Consider the following 17,640-nt stretch of genomic DNA (forward strand, 5'->3'; position numbering starts at 1 on the left):
TTAAATCTGAACCTCAGATATGTTCTTAATTGCTTACATTTGTCCAGTTTGGACCAATGTAAGTATGTAAATGTCTTATGTGAGAGGCTGCTGTGGAGGCTGACAATCACTGTAATAGAGAGCCACAATCTTCCGGTTCCTGTTCTGAATATTTCCCCCCTAAGCATACTGATCACAGGGGCGCTTAGCACTACCACCATTTACAGAACACCTTGTGTTTTTTTTTCAATGAATACAAGGTGTTCTCTGATTGGATAAAGTAGAGATCATAAGGTCAGAGCTCTTCCTCTCCACCTCACCCAATCAAAGAATGCATTGTTTTCATTTAATCGCCACCTCACGCCGATATACGTCGGCAAAAGGGCAACGTACAGGCAGAATCACGCACCTGTACGTTGCCCTTTAAGATGCCTTGGGGGCACGCGTCCGTGGGATGCTCTGTGTGTCTGGTCGCGGGTCCCACGGACTCGATCGCCGCGGGGATACCTACGATCGCCTCACAGAGAGGAAGAATGGGGAGATGCTAAAGTAAACAAGCATCTCCCTGTTCTGCCTAGCAACAGTGACACTGATCCCTGTGATTGGAGCAGAGATCAGTGATCTGTAAAACACAGCCACACCCCCCACAGTTAGCAACACGCCCCCCTAGGACACACGTAACCCCTACAAAGCCACCTGGTGGTTAACCCCTTCACTGCCAGTGTCATTTACACAGGAATCAGTGCATTTGTATAGCACTGATTGCTGTATAAATGACAATGGTCCCAAAATGTGTCAAAAATGTCCGATGTGTCCGCCATAATGTCGCATTCACGATAAAAATCGCAGATCACCGCCATTTAAAAAAATATATATATTAATAAAAATGCCATAAAACTATGCCCTATTTTGTAAACACTATAACTTTTGAGCAAACCAATCAATAATCGCTTATTGCAATTTTTTTTACCAAAAATATGTAGAAGAATATGTATCGCCCTAAACTGAGGGAAAACATTTTTTTTTTTATATATTTTTGGGAGATATTTATTATAGCAAAAAGTAAAAAATAATGCTTTTTTTCAAAATTGTTGCTCTTTTTTTGTTTAAAGCGCAAAAAATGAAAACTGCAGAAGTGATCAAATACCACCAAAAGAAAGCTCTGTTTGTGATAAAAAAGGACGACAATTTTGTTTGGGAGCCACGTTGCTCGACCGCGCAATTGTCAGTTAAAGCAACACAGTGCCGAAAAGTGCTCTGGTCAGGAAGTGGTTAAAAAAATACACGGTGCTCTGTGGCAGTCGGGGAAGGATTCCCTTTATCTTTACCAGCATATTTAAAACATTAAGGCCCCTTTCACACTGGGGGCGGTGCGGACATCGGCGGTAAAGTGGCGCTATTTTTAGCACCGTCGTTTTAGCAGTGGTATTTGGCCACAAGCAGTTTTAACCCCTGCTAGGTGCCGAAAAAGGGTTAAAACTGCCCGCAACTTCACCGCTCCAAAGATGCTGCTAGCAGGACTTTTTTTACCGTCTTGCCAGCGCTTCCGGCTTTCACACTGGAGTGAAAGGAGACACTTTTTTCAGGCGCTATACAGGCGCTATTTTTAGAGCTGTAGCTCCTGAAAAAACACCTCACTGTGAAAGGGGCCTTAATGGGGCCACCTGTTCCTTTAACCGCTTCAGCCCCGGAAGATTTTAGCCCCTTCCTGACCAGAGCACTTTTTGCGATTTGGCACCGTGTCGCTTTAACTGACAATTGCGTGGTCGTGTGATATCGCTGGACGTGCACATGTCCTCAATTGAGATGAAGAACAAAAAAAAAAAGGAGTGGAGAATACACCCAAATGCATAAAAAAAGCATTAAAAACACACATGCACAAACGCATCCAGAAAGCAGAAATTGTGGTGTGAACCGGCCCTTGATAATGTTCCAATAATATATATACATACCATAATAGTGTAGTAACATATACGAAGACAAATAATATTAGTGTAGTAACAAATACATACAATATAAGTGCACTAAAAAATACATACAATAATAGTGTAGTAGCAAATGCATACAATATTAGTGTAGTAACAAATATAAAGACATACAATATTAGTGTAGTAACAAATACATACAATAAAAGTATAGTGACAAATATAAAGACATCCAATATTAGTGTAGTAACAAATACATCCAATATTAGTGTAGTAACAAATACATCCAATATTAGTGTAGTAACAAATATATAAAGACGTACAATATTAGTGTAGTAACAAATACATACAATATTCGTGTAGTAACAAATACATACAATATTAGTGTAGTAACAAATATATAAAGGCATACAATATTAGTTTAGTAACAAATACATACAATATTAGTGTAGTAACAAATACAAAGACATACACTAAACACTTCTCTGTATCCAGTGTCTGCAGTCAGTTGTCAGCATAGACTTTCCTTGAGCAGTTTGTGTCTCCAGCAGGGAAGCCATGCTCTTGTAGATAATCCTATACATTTACATTATATTGGCCTTCGGTAAAATGGCCACTCCCCTAGAACTCGCGTACCTCACTAAGTACACTTTTGTTTGAAGTTATCTCAATTCTTTGTAGTTAAGGACGCTGTATCCACAGTAACAGTAATGCCCGAGAACGTACAGAAGAGCACAGTAGCTGTATGCTCAGGTATGTACAGAGGATGTGTCATATAGCCTGCTTGTCTTATCATTAGGTCTGTGGGGTAGTTTAACATTATAGGTGACTGTATAGTTTTAGTTGATGGCGTGTGCAGGAAAGAACTACAGTTCCCATGATGCTTTGCCCTCGTGCTCATGATGTATTTCCTGTGAGACAAGGAAGAGCTGGGCTTTACATGCTGTGTGTCTGTGTGCTGGAAGAGGAAGGTAAGGCAATATAGAGAAAATGGAAGTGTGTAGAGGGGATTATTGTTTATGAGAATGGAGACTAGAGCTGGGGATACACCGTACACTCTTCTTTATATCTAGCGAAGCGATGAGGACAGACCTAAACAGCCCACTCCATTAGTATGCAATCAGGCAGACCCTTGTGCTATATAGTTGGTGGTATATGTGAAGAGGATTGTACAATCAGATTGTATGGTGGACCCTTACATACATCAGGAGGGTGAGGTGTGATTGGGACGTGCTGAGCTAACATCAAGCAGATACTCACCTCATCCTCCCACCACCATTAATGTTTTCTTCAAATCCAGCTCCTCCAGCCACTACATGTATCTTCTCTATGTTATTATCTGCACTTCATTACCAGCATTCCCAAAAATCTGGGAGTTCACTTGCTGTGAGGAAATATGGCATTGTTGATATTTGCGCTGTCCTTGTCTGCTAGTACTTGGGGCATTAATATGGAGGGATCTGCCATAGGAAACGTCCAAAAAGAAAAAAGCACTGACTTAAAGCAGAGTTCCGGACACTTTTTTTTTTTTATTTTTATTTTTTTTAACGTAAAGAATGATTTTATGTTTATGCTAGTGGATGTTGATAATAGAGGTCCACTGATATGGGTTTTTCTGTGGCCGATGCCGATATTTAGAAATTGCGGCGGCCGATATATAATGCAGATTTTTCTGGGCCGATATGTTAGGCCGATTTATTTTTATTTTTTTCCCCCTTTATCTCATAAAATCTAACAGACACCTTTCCCACTGGGGCGTTTTTTCAGGCGCTTTTGGGCTAAAAATAGCACCTGTAAAGTGCCTGCAAAACGACTCCCCTGCAGTCTGTGTGAAAGACAGAGTTCTTTCACACTGAGGCGATGAGCTGGCAGGATGTTAGCTATATCAGTCGATAGCTGGGTTATATGCGCCCCACTAGCAGCCGAATAGCACCGCTAAAATGATGGTGAAGCCGCGCTAAAACTAGCAGCATTTTACCGTCAACGCCTGCCCGCTCCAGTGTGAAAGCAACCTTAATAAGTGATACAGAAAATTTCTTACATTTAAACATTTATTAAACAAAACAAATCTCCAATCAGTTTACTTGAATGTATAATTTAGATTAAAAAGACAAACAATTTTTTTTTAAATCATTAGTGTATTTGAAAGACCTCTGTGCAAATGCCGTGTGACATAAAATATTGCAACAACTGCTATTTTATTCCCTAGGATCTCTGCTAAAAAAAAAAAAAAAAATATATATATATATATATATATATATATATATATATATATATATATATATATATATATATATATATATATATTATATATTTTTGGGGGTTCTACGTGATTTTCTGGCAGAAAATACTGGATTTTTACTTGTAAACAACAAGTGTCAGAAAAGATTTAGTCTTTAAGGCTGGGTTCACACTGCTGCGGGGGGAGATTTGGATGTGATTCGCACCGCAAATCACGTCCGATCTCCGTAGCGATGCGAGTTCAGCCATACAGATAGTATGACTGAATTCGCATCGCTCCTGCAGCAAACTCACACAGGACCCTTTTTTTGGTCCGCAACAGAATCGGATCGCATGGGGGTTCACACCATGCGATCCGATTCCTGTGCGAGTCGGCAGATCGCACTGCGATATGCGGACGGATCTGGGGGTGTCATTAACATATCATTGACACTCCCAGCCGTCCGCATAGGGCAGTGTGAACTGCCGGCGGGAGTAATGCGATGCGGGAAAACACCGCGGATTTGCGGCGTTCCCGCATCGCAGCGGTGTGAACCCGGCCTTAATGGTTAAACTGAGAACTTCTACACATGGAGTTCAGTTCATTCATAAGTGTAAACATTGTATCTCTTTGCTCTTTTCTTGGCAGACTGCCCAGAGAGGAAACAAGTCTTCACTGAACTTCTATTCTATTACAGAAGTAATTTGCACGTCGCGCTGTAGTTATGATCGGCCTTTTTATCAGCACAATCGGCTGATGCTGATTAATTAAAAAACGGCAAATATCGGCCAATATATCAGTCGACCTCTAGTTGATAATATATTTATTTTATACTCTTCTGGCCCTTGCCATGATGATTGTGGGCATGTGAAACCCAATCGCAATCTCTTCCTGGATTACTGATGGAGAGGTGCATGCTGGGTAACCAGCATGCACCACCTCGATATCACACATGCCCGATGCTCCGGCGGCCGTAGCGCCGATTGTTTAGAAAGTTGCCATAACGGGCAGCAACGGAGGAAGGTCCCTCCTAGGGCCAAAACAACTAATCGATTAATTGATAACTGATTATGAAATTAATCGATTGCTATTTACATAATTGATTAATCGGGCAGTAACATAATGGGGTTAAAAAAACGAAAAAATAGCCATTTATAGTACGAAAAGTGCAAATAATCGCTATTGTAAATATTACTTTCACTGTTCAACAGTAATAAAAAAAAAAAAAAAAAAAAAAGTCACTACTGTAAGGGGTTCCATCTTCTCTTTTTGTACTATTAAGGACTAATTTTACATTTCCCCCCCCCCCCCCCCCCGATTATGTTGCTAAACGTCTTAGGGCCTGGATCACATCTATGTGTTTTTTGTTTGGTGCTTTTTGCAGAAACCCACTACAGTTTATTTAACGTGGGACACTTTAACCTCTAAGCTTTTTTCAGCTGCTGCGTATTTGAAAAAGGTCAAGGATTTTTTTTTCAACAGAAAACAGTGCTTTTTTGTTTCAATAAACTTCAATGGATAAGCTGAAGAAAAGACCTGGTTGAATGGGCCTTAAACTTTGCTGGTGCTGGGACCCAAGAACTCTAACCTAGGGAGACGGCTCCCCTGATCCACCTCGAGACAAATGCCGCATACACATGACTGGACTTTCCATCAGAATAAACTTCGATGGAATTCCGCTGAAACGGACTTGTCTACACATGATCACACCAAAGTCCGTTTGTTTAGAACGCGATGACGTACAACGGGACTAGAGAAGGAAGTTCAATAGCCAATAGCTGCCCTTGCGTCGTATTTGGTCTGTCGGACTAGCATACAGACAAACGGTTTTCCAGATAGGAATAAATTCAGTCGGAAAGATTTAAAACATGTTCTATTTCTAGCTCTGTCAGACTTTGTGAAAAAAAAAAAAAAAAAGTCTGCTGAAGCCCGCACGATATCGGAATATACAATGAAATGATTCTGTCAGACCTTTTCTGACGGAAAGTCCGTTCGTGTGTACACGGCATGAGGCTTGGCCCAGCGTATAGAAATAGTAGGTGATTGGGTCTCCTAAACTTTTTTATTCTTTGTAAAAGGGTAAGGAGACGCCTTCTTAAATCCCAGCAATGAAATGTATTTTCTTTCTCATTTTTTGGTTTAACACAAAAGGACAGCAATGTTATATCTTGCGTCCTATGAAATAAGGATGCTGCGTTTGGTAGATACAAAGGATTTGGCCTGAAGGTGACTCTGTCTGGCTGTATCAGTAGGAAGGGTTCCTTCATGGACAGCCCCTGTAGATTCCCCAACCTTCCTGGCCATGGTAATTGCTAACAAAAATGATCATGTTAAGGCAGGGCTCAACAAAACCCAGGCACCAGGTCGCATTTGCGACTAGAATTAGCGACCTGGCGCCTGGGGCAGCACAGCTGGGGGGTATCTTGTCTCCGTGGACCCCCCTGGCGTGATCGCGTCGGGCCGCGCCGCCGGTATTGAGCCCCCGGCTTTGAGGCCTTCTGTGATCCTATGGTTCCTTCTGGAATCTGGCGCCCTTTTGTGGCGGCCGTTGGAATTACACCCAGCAATGCTAATGGAGCTATCTCCTTCCCTTTACTTAGAACCCCTAAACATATATATATATATATATTTATTTCATTTTTTTTTTTTTTTTTTTTAACACCCTAGAGAGTAAAATGGTGGTCGTTGCAATACTGTCTGTCACACCATATTTTCACAGCGGACTTACAAGCGCACTTTTTTTGGGGGAAAAATAATTTATTTAATAAAAAAAAATAAGACAACAGTAAAGTTAGCCCAATTTTTTTTTTATATTGTGAAAGATAATGTTACGCCGAGTAAATCGATACCCAACATGTCATGCTTCAAAATTGCGCCCGCTCATGGAATGGCGACAAACTTTTACCCTTTAAAATCTCCATAGGTGACGTTTAAAAAATTCTACAGGTTGCACGTTTTGAGTTACAGAGAAGGTCTAGGGCTAGAATTATTGCTCTTACTCTACCGATCGCAGCAATACCTCACATGTGTGGTTTGAACCTCGCTTTCATATATGCGTTCGCTTCTGCACGCAAGCTTGGCGGGACAGGGCGCATTTAAAATTATTATTTTTTCTTATTTTAACTTTTATTATTTATTTTCACTGTTCTTTTAAAAAAAAAAAAAATGTGTCACTTTTTTATTCCTATTACAAGGAATGTAAAAATCCCTTGTAATAGAAAAAAGCATGACAGGTCCTCTTATATATGAGATCTGGGGTCAGAGACCTCACATCTCATATTTACACTAAAATGCAATTTTAAAAAAAAATTGTCATTTGAAAAAATAAAACAAATAAAATGTCCCTCTAAGAGCTATGGGCAATGACTTGGAGACGGGGGGGCTCGGGGCTATGTTCCCCTCACTCGTCTCCATGTCAGGCCAGGGACAGGTCCAGATTGCCGTCACAGACCTGGCTCCTAACTTTTTTAGCTGGCTCCTAGATTCCAAGCAAATTTGTCAACCCCTGTGTTAAGGTTAGAACGTAAAAGTAACCTCCTCCTATAGGTTCAATTGGGTGTTTAGATAACTCCATGAATATCCTTGTCAGGTCACAGGGTGGGAAACTGCCTTTAGAGACCAGGGAAACCTTTTCTCTGGCCACCAGGAATTGCTTAATGAGGTCTTCCTTTGCTAATGTTGTATCATGGTAGACTGAGAGCGCTGTGATCTGTACCCGAAGTGTGCTGACCACTAGGCCCTTCTCTACCTCGTCCTGTAAAAACTCCAAAATAACCGGGACAGTGGTGGAGGCCATCCGTTTTTCTATACCCAGGAACAGAAAGTCTTCCAAATTTTTGAGTAGAATTTCTTAGTCGCTGTTTTTTTGCTAAAGAGGGTACATATTACTCTCTCTGAGCAGCCCTTACGCTTTAAGATCTGGCGTTCAGTAGCCAGGCTGTCAGTTGGAAAAATTCTGGCCTTGGGTGTAGTACTGGCCCCTGTCGGAGAAGATCCAGCCTGTTTGGGAGCTTTCACAGCTCTGCCACCGCCATGGATCTTATGCTTGCAAACCAAGCTCTCCTTGGCCACCAGAGCTCTATCAGGAGGAGCTGGTTGAGCTTCTGAAGGACCTACAGAATCAGTGCTAGGGGTGGGAAGGTGTATGCCAGCCTGCACTGCCAGGTCTGAGTTAGGACATCTAAGGCTTCTGACTCCCTCTCTTGGGAAATCGAGAAATATCTCTTCACCTTTCTGTTCTGTCGGTTGGCAAGCAGATCTATTTCTGGATTTCCAAAGCGCTACACCAAGTTTTGAAATACCTCAGGGTTCAGTTCCCATTCCCCCTGCCCTATTGGCTGATGGTTAAGGAAGTCCACTTCGATGTTGCTTGTCCCTTTTTATGTGGACAATTGATATGGACCTGGTGATTCAGGTAACAGTGGTGTTGTTTGAGCTGACCTGAACCTCCTTGCTAATGATGATGTTTTCTTGAAAGGTTTGCAGGGCCTCTCCCACCGCTTTGAGCTCCCTGTAGTTGGATGCCATCCGACCAAGTGAGCTGTTCCATTGACCTTGGGCTTTCTCCTTTTCTAGTGGGCTCCCCACCCCCAGGTGCTGGCATCGGTGGTGACCTTTACTGGAGCCCTCTGAGCCCCCTTTAGGTTGTCAGTCACTGTTCACCACTCTAGGGAGGATAGGACCTAAGGGGTGAGCACGATGTCCTGGTCGAGGGACTCCCTTTTGTCCCTGGAGGAAGAAGTGAAGTTGCGCCCAAACGATGGCCGATATGCTCGCTGACATCAGGCTCAGGGTTCTTAGCACCTCCCTTCTGGAGAGTGACAGGGTTTTTATCAGGTCTCCCACTGATGAAGCTAGTTTTGCCACCTTGTCCTTTTTGGTGAGAAAGGCTTCTGTAGTTTGGTGTCTACTAGGTAGCCTAGGAAGGTCTTGACCTGCTTTGTTCTGGTTCGAGGGAGGATATTTCCATGCTGATTATCCGGCCCAGGGTTTTCCAGGACCTTGTTGGTGTCTGATCCGACTTGGGCAACTGATGGTCGAGAGACCAGTAGGCCATACAGGTGGGGAATCAGTTATACCCTGGAGATGCAGAAAGGCTACTGCTTCTGCTAGGATTTTGGTAAAAAATCCTTGGGGCTGGCTGTTAACCTGAATGGGAGGGCTCTGAACTGCCAGGGAAAAATCTCCCCTTAAGAATGCCTGATGATCCAAGTGAATTGGAACATGCAAGTAGGCATCCTTAGGTCCAGTGTCGTCATGAAGGTCTCCTTCATGAGGTTTTTGAGCATGGAGTAGATACACTCCATCGTAAAAAAATATTTGTATTCCAAGAACTTGTTTAGGTTTCTTAGGTTTACTATAAGCCAATACTTTCCTGACAACTTGCGAACAACAAATACCTGGGAATTAGAAGCCTTGGTATTGTTCTTTTTGTGCAGGTACCACCACCTGCTGTTCTACCAATTCCTGGATACCATCCAGAAAGGCTGATCTTTTCAGGGCATCCCTGGGGGGTTGTGTGAGAAAGATCATACAGGCGGTTTTGCCAAAAATTCCAGGCGATAATCTTATTGCAGGATCTGGCAGATGTAGGCGCTGTTTGATATCTTTTCCCACTGTGGGACAAAGTGAGACAGCCGAGCCCCCACCCTGATCTTGGTGTCACTTAATTTCTTTGGCACCAACTTTGGGGGAGGAAAACAGTAAATTGCTCTTTTGCCTTCCCCTACCATTGCCCCACCTCCTGTAGGGCTCTTTTTTGGCTTCCTTCTTGGGCTTTACTGGGAACTTCTTACCCTTTTCTGAGGACCGAGAAAGGACTTCGTCTAGGCCCTGGCCAAACAGCAATGATCCCTGAAAGGGAAGGCTGCATAGTTTACCCTCTAATGTGACATCTCCTTCTCTGGCTTTAATCCAGACAGCTCTTCCTGCTGAGTTGATTAATGCAGGCGCCTTAGTCGAGGCTCTTGCAGACTCAACTGCAGCATCTGCAAGGTATGTAACGGCTTTTCTTATGACTGGTAGGGAGTCAAGGATGTCATCCAATTTGGATTCCTGTGACAGGCGTTTGGTCAGCTTCTCCCCCCAGAAGTCTGCATTACTGGCTCCCGCTAAGCCTGCACTGATGGCTTATGTATTTGCATCCCAAGTCTTTCTAAGGAGGGATTCTGATCTATGGTCCATCAGATCCTTAATACTGCCTGCATCCTCTAGCTGTGGGCTTGTACTGTGTGGGAGGGTGAGGGTAAGGTGATTTAGTGAGACTAGCCAGTCCTGGTTGCCCCAGGGTTTCTCAGACCCCTCGGTAGTCAGAGCCTCTCATCTCCCCCCACCTTTCCAATAGGAGTTTTTACTCGGCGGGCCCTGACCTTGATCTGCCTGCAGTTGTAGTCGCCATCCCTTCCTCCTGTTCCATGAAGAGGTTGGCCCGGTCCTTGGCTGCTGGTACCACTGAGGGCTTAGTACAGCAAGCCGACCACTGCCCTGCTGTCTCTCCTTCCCCACGCTGTTTTCCCGGAGTTTTAGAAGCACTTCTGGATCGTGCTGCTCCAATACTGGGGATCAAGGGTAAGGATGGGGATTTATAACAAGTTGTTAATTTATTGTGTTTCCTGTAGGGAGGAGCCCTCATCTCTCGGGTGCGCTGTCCTAAAAGGCGATAGAAGAAAGGTTATTTTCAAAAAATTATCTTTAAATGTAAATCTTCACCAATCTTTAAACAAGGTGGCTGCATTAACTTCCTTTTTTAGGCTTTTTTTTTTTTCCCCATTATTTAACTTTGTGGTCTCGCCAATAACACACTTCTGTCTTAGGGAGTCTCCACACCAGATAAAGTAGCAATGAGGACATTCTGGATAGCAGCATTGTCAAAGTGTGGAGAGCAGGGATGACCTCAGGCGTGTTCTGCACTAGCAGATTTAGATGAATTTGACTTAAATAAGTGGCCAAGACATGCCCCACAGCCGCACAGATATGATACATGCCATAAAGGCTAACTGTTGCATTGGTTGTGCTCTCAACCAAACTGTCAAACCATCAAATGGCTGGAGGCATAACTGATCACATGTGCAGCACCATGGCAGTTGCAGTTCAAGCAGAGGCTAAGATGGCAACTTCCTTGGCTGAAAGAGGAGGGTTTCATTCTTATTTTAAGGCTGCCGTTACACCTGAGCGTTTTCAGCTCATAAAACACCCCCAAAAAAACAAGCAAAATGCCATTCATTTCAATGGCACCTGTTCACATCTGAACGTTTTTGTCACCTGAAGCAAAATGCCTGAAAAACGCCCTAAACTCAAAAAAAGAACATGAGCTTCTTTGGGGCAGATTACAGGCATTTTTCTGCCTTTTACATTGGTAACCTGAAAAAAATCGCTGTAAAAACACGGCAAAATCGCGCGACTTTGAAACGCTCAGGTGTGAATGCAGTCTACAGTTTTCAAAAACAGTTACATTGCCGCAATGCTGGGAATGCTGTCACATTCCCTTGTATCCTTCATCAAATGGCTTATGACATAACTGAGCACATGTGTAGCACCATGACAGTTGCAAACAGGCTAATGGCCAGTACACACAATCCGAATATCGTACGAAAACGGTCGTCCAAGGAAGGATCATGCGATTTTTGGATCGTGTGTACACTACTTTCGACAGCCGATCATGACCATTCATCCGTTATTATTTGATTGGACATGCACGGAAATTTTCCTCGTACGATTCATTTAGTCAGTATAGTTGTCGCCCAAAAATAGAATACAAATACACATGACATCACTTCCGATTTTTATTTTATTTTTATTTTTTTTTCTATCGTACGAGAATTTTCGTGACTTTATTTAGCTATTCAATTTCTACTTGTGATTATTAACCGAAAACGGACGTACCATTTTTGGATCGTGTATGCGGGGCATAAGATGGCAGCTTCCTTGGCTGAACAGGGGAGGAGGCTTTATTTCATTATTAAGAACTTCGACCCCCTTCACACTGGGGTGGTTTTCAGGCGCTTTATCGTTGGAAATAGCCTCTGTTAAGCAGGTTAGACATTAATGGTTGTGTGTTGAGGTATTTTGAGGGGACAGCAAATGTACACTGTTATACAAGCTGTACACTCACTACTTTACATTGTAGGAAAGTGTCATTTCTTCAGTGTTGTCACATGAAAAGATAGAATAAAATCTTTACAAAAATGTGAGGGGTGTACTTACTTTTGTGAGATACTGTATAATGTGTGTGTAGTTTTTTTCCTTCCGGTGGATTAAAAGCTCTTCGATGCCAGAAATGATTCTTGTAGGTTCATCCTATGCACAGATGAGAGCTTTGAGATTAGATTTGTACAGTTTGGTTTGACATTCTGCCCAAAACCTGCTCAATGGATTTCTTGGCCAAGTAGGAGGGTTTCCCTTTAGTTTACTTTCTTTAGACTCAGCCAGTCATTGTTCAGTGTCATTGATGTGGTTATTCGTCTAATTTAAGTCATATCCTGGGCAAATGAAAAGTGCCTACCAATGAAAGAGGCTTTCTTCTCCAGCGCACATAAAACTGGCACAATTCACACAATGTGACCTTTCTGAACTTTGTTTGGAAGAACCAGAATTTTTTTTCTGTTTATACTCCAGTTTATTTAACCACATCAGCGTTAGTGCAGTTTTTTTCATTTCTTCACGCACATGTAAAAATCTGCATTGTCGGTCATAAAGTTGCTTGAACCCCCAGAACATTACATATTTTCTGACAGTAGAGGACGCGTAGAATAAAAAGATGATGGTTGCAATTTTTTTATGTGCAACTATTTATCAAAGTCATATTTTCAAGAGAAATTAGGTTAAAATTAATTTTGGTGCACACAAACCAAGGAAAGTAATAAAATATAAAAGATGGTGTAGCGTTGAGTAAATGGATACCAAATATGCCAGTTCTTAAAATTCGGTGCACCCACAATATTGTAAAAAAAACGACAGTACCGAAAAATCTCCACAGGTGACCCTTTAAAAGCCTTTACTGGTCATCAGTTTGGAGTTGACCATGAGCTCTGGTTCTGGAATTATTGCTCTCACTCTGATGTTTGCAGTGATACCTCACATGTGGTGTGATCATGGTTTAAAAACACGTGCGCACCCTGGGCCGCATTTGCAGGTGTGTGCAGGGCAACGTTTTTTTTTTTTTTTAACTTTATTGCTATCACAAAGGGTTAACAAACTTCCATGTGACAGGTGCTCTTTATGAAGACCCCAACATCTTTCCTGCCCTCCAGGAGCATCTAACCGAGCAGAGATCCGCTTAACTACAAAATTGGCTAAAGGGTTTTAGAGAAATGTATTGACTATTCATTGAATAGGGTTGGAAAATTCAAATCTTTTTCAAAATTTGATTGACACCAGTTGTCACTGTAAAAAGAAATATGGCGTGTTTCGATCAATTGAGTTGTTAATCTGTAAATTACACAAGCAGTGCTTCCTCAGAAATCAAAAGTATGGTGGGACAAAAATCTCTTAGGCTGGGTTCACATATGCTGCGGCCGCGGTTCACAGCATTTGGTCCGGTGTGTCCCTCTTCACCGCTTCAGGTGTGAATCCCGTCCAAATTTTTGCCAGAATTCACACCTGATTCGGAACCAAAGATGCACAGGACCCTTTTTTTTTTTTTTTAATGCAGATCACGGCCGCCCTGGAGCTTTGTGAACCGGCTCCATTGAGAGACAGTTGCACTCTTCTGTCATGTGTGTGAACCTAGCCTTAAAGAGGAGCTCTACTCCTCACCCCCCCCCCCCCCCCCCAATTTTTTTTTTAAGACACCAGCAACAAATACCGTAGCTGCTGACTCCCTGACCAGAGCACTTTTTGCGATTTGGCACTGCATCGCTTTAACTGACAATTGTGCGGTCGTGCGACGTGGCTCCCAAACAAAATTGACGCCCTTTTTTCCCCACAAATAGAGCTTTCTTTTGGTGCTATTTGATCACCTCTGCAGGTTTTTATTTTTTGCACTATAAACAAAAAAGCGCCAATTTTGAAAAAAAGCATTATTTTTTACTTTTTGTTATAATAAATATCCCCCAAAAATATATAATAAAAACTTTCTTTTTTCCTCTCAGTTTAGGCCGATACATATTCTTCTACATATTTTTGGCAAAAAAATCGCAATAAGCGTTTCTTGATAGGTTTGCACAAAAGTTATAGCATCTACAATATAGGGGATAGTTTTATTGCATTTTTATTGATATTTTTTTTTTTTTACTAGTAATGGCGATCAGCGATTTATTTATTTATTATTATTATTTTTTCCATCGTGATTGTGACATTATGGCGGACACATCGGACAATTTTGACACATTTTTGGGACCATTGGCATTAATACAGCGATCAATGCTAAAAAATTGCATTGATTACTGTAAAACTGTCACTGGCAGTGAAGGGGTTAACCACTAAGTGGTGCTATAGGGGTTAAGTGTGTCCGAGGGAGTGATTCTAACTGTAGGGGGAGGGGCTGTGTGACACATCACTGCTACCAATTACAGGTTGCGGGGATCAGTGACAGTGTCACTAGGCAGAATGGGGCAATGCTTGTTTACATTAGCATCTCCCCGTTCCTCCTCACCGTGAGAGGATTGCAGGTATGTCCGCGGGACTCTCGATCTCGGAACTCCCGGTGGGCATGCACGAGCATGCCGGCAAGACGCCTCTTAAAGGGCAACGTACAGGTACATTAATCTGCCTATACTTGCCCTTCTGCCTCAGTATAGCTGAGTGAGGCGGTCGGGAAGCTGTTAATATAAGGAAACTTACCTGTCCAGGGATGTAGCGATGTCCTCACCTGAGCTGATTCTTCAATCAGCTTTGGTTGCAGTTGTCGGGCATCTTGGGGAAACCGGCAGTGAAACTTTTCCTGTTTTACTGCTGGTTTCCTAACGGTGCGGCGCTTTGTAAATGGTTCTGCAGTCTTCTGGGACCTGTGTGTGTCCTAGAAACGAAAAATATACCATGCCTGGAATTCATCTTTAAAGCAACCTTCAACAAAAAAACACCTAACCTCTATTTAATCCCATATAAAATTGATTGCTAAAACAAAAAGATTTTCAGTAAAAAGGAAGCCTATAGCATATTCCTGACTTCTGCCCCACTTAGCTAGGTGCTCATGTTGTCACTTAGCTTTCCTGCAGCCTTCTGGGAAACCCAAGGTTCCGAAATCTTGCAAGAATGTGCTGCTGCATGGTAAGTGCATTCTCAAAGGATTTAACCTCTTCCTGGCTGCTGCAAGCCAATGTACATTGGCAGAATGGCACTGGTGCACAAAAGGGCGTGTCCGCCGGTGGCCCACAATCGCGACGAGAAGAGGCAGAACGATGAGATGCGAACAATGCATTTCCCTGTTCTGCCTAGTGACATAACAGGGATCCACTGCTCCCTGTCATCGGAAGCAGGGATCTCTGTCATGTCCTAGGTAGCCCATCCCCACTACAGTTAAAACACACCCAGGGAACACACTTAACCCCTTGATCGCCCCCTAGTATTAACCCCTTCCCTGCTAGTGACATTTATACCGTAATCCGTGGCTATTTTTAGCTCTGATCGCTGTATAAATGTCACAGGTCCCAAAATAGTGTCCGTTCTGTCCGCCACAATGTCGCAGTCACGATAAAAATCGCAGATCACCGGCATTACTAAAACAAATATTTAAAAATGTTAAAAAAAACTATCTTATACCCTATTTTATAGACAATATAACTTTTGCGCATACCAATCAATATACACGTATTGCGATATTTTTGGTAAAAAAAAAAAAAAAAAAAATCTAGAAGAATACATATCGCCTAAACTAATGGAGAAATTTGTTGTTTTTTTATATATATTTTGGGGGGATACTTATTATAGCAAAAAGTAAAAAATATAGCTTTTTTTTTCAAAATTGTTGGTCTTTTTTGGGGTTTAGTCTGTTTAGTGATCTATGCTGCACCTGGAAAAAAAAAAAGACTAAAAACAGGAGACTGTGGTTGGGGTTCTTCTGTGATACAGCAATATTAAAAACGGCTCATGCGTAGTTTTATTTATATAGGAAATCCGCTTTAAAGTCAAGGTATTAATATCATTTGAAAAAGACAAAGTGTACAAGCTTAGCATTTTGTTTTCTTTTTTAGTGACCCGTTACTCAACATTTCCGAAGTGTACTTTAAGTTGTCAACCCACCTTACCAGAGAAAAATGTATTTAAATAAAAAAAAGAACTTCCTGCCATTGGGAGAATCTGCAGAATGCAAATTTCCCTCCTGTTCTGCCAACTGGATTTGTGCCATTCTCTTACGTTGTTTATAACAAATGAAAAGTGCGCACTTGCTAGTTGTGTACGTGATGAGTCTTTCTCAATTTGTTCCAGTCTCATCCTGTTATAGTATCTCAACAGTATTTCTTACCAGCCTCTCCCTCTCCTAATACAATCATTTTAAAGGATTAAGAACAGGATTACCCTCCGGGTACCTGGGCTATGTGTGTGAGGTCTGTTTCTCTGGCAGCCTTTATCGGTGTGAACGTGCCGCGATGATGTTGACTTTGGCATTGGCTGTGCCAGTTTAGAGCACTTTTTCCTTCGTTTGTTTCTGTTAGTTTAGCGTAGCCTAGTGAATTTTTATTTTTTAAATAACATTCTTAGTGAACCGCTAACACATACAGCTGTAATGCTTCAGGTGGTTAAATTAGGTGTCCAACTGCTTGGAAAAAAATCACTCAAAGATCTAAAATATTGTAGCAGCTTGTCAGTTAGTGTTGATTTTGGCTGTGAAAGCTAATAACCTAAATTGCTTATATTTATGAGAAAGTTTATTAGGGTTTCTAGTATGTGATGACAAAAAGTTTCATGTTGTTTGATTTGAGTTTGGGATACAAAAATGGACCCGTCTTTTTTGGATTTCTTTTATCCCACAGGACAAAATGGCAGACGGGGACCTGAATTCAGAAGAATACCCTTCAGAGATCCATGAGTATCTTTTGGCCTTTGAAAAAACAGTTGGCGGTGTTGACGAAATGTTGACCAAAATGATGTCCGTCCCTAAATCTGAACTTCTTCAGAAAGTAAGTGGTGATGTCATTATAGTAATTCTATCCTCTTTCAAAAATCTTGTTGGCATTTTTCAGATATCTTAGGCCTCATGTACACTGCTGCTGCTAAACGGACGTTTAGGCCCCATGTACACGAGGCGCTGCTAAATGTATGTTCAGAGGCAGTTGGATGCTTTTTTTCAACTGCCCTGGACTCATTCAATGTTATCCTATGTGACCATGTACACAGTCTCGTTTATTTCCATTTTTAGGCAGTTGCGTTTAAAAGAGTTTCTTCGAAAAGTAAAAAAAAATGGGTTCAGACACCAAACGCAACTAAACACGGTATTGGCGTGTAGACCTGAAAAGACAAAAATATGATGGAAAACAATGAAAAAACATAAAGTTTAAAATTTTTAAAAGTTTTAATTACTTGCGATGATTCATAGACCATATATAGCCCTTGATGCAATACAATACATCGCTAGCATTG

The 17,640-nt window shown here is 41.9% G+C and overlaps 2 protein-coding genes across 4 annotated transcripts in view; one reads left to right on the forward strand and one right to left on the reverse strand.

Annotated features, from left to right (window-relative positions):
• Positions 1-2,431, reverse strand: part of LOC143987310 (uncharacterized) — a 134,658-nt gene extending 132,227 nt beyond the window's left edge. For all 3 annotated transcript variants that reach the window (XM_077485947.1, XM_077485946.1, XM_077485945.1), the window contains exon 1: positions 2,377-2,431. The gene's annotated coding sequence lies outside the window, so the exon portion shown is untranslated. The remainder of the gene's footprint in view (positions 1-2,376) is intronic.
• Positions 2,432-2,787: 356 nt separating this feature from the next.
• Positions 2,788-17,640, forward strand: part of C1D (C1D nuclear receptor corepressor) — a 66,249-nt gene continuing 51,396 nt past the window's right edge. The window contains exons 1-2 of the mRNA XM_077485949.1: positions 2,788-2,875; positions 17,034-17,180. Coding sequence (XP_077342075.1) covers positions 17,040-17,180 — 141 coding nt within the window. The 5' untranslated portion in view covers positions 2,788-2,875; positions 17,034-17,039. The remainder of the gene's footprint in view (positions 2,876-17,033; positions 17,181-17,640) is intronic.

The sequence above is a fragment of the Lithobates pipiens genome, unplaced genomic scaffold, assembly GCF_037356315.1.
Source record: "Lithobates pipiens isolate NorthernLeopardFrog02 unplaced genomic scaffold, aLitPip1_a1.2 Scaffold_18, whole genome shotgun sequence".
Classification (NCBI taxonomy): Eukaryota; Metazoa; Chordata; class Amphibia; order Anura; family Ranidae; genus Lithobates; species Lithobates pipiens.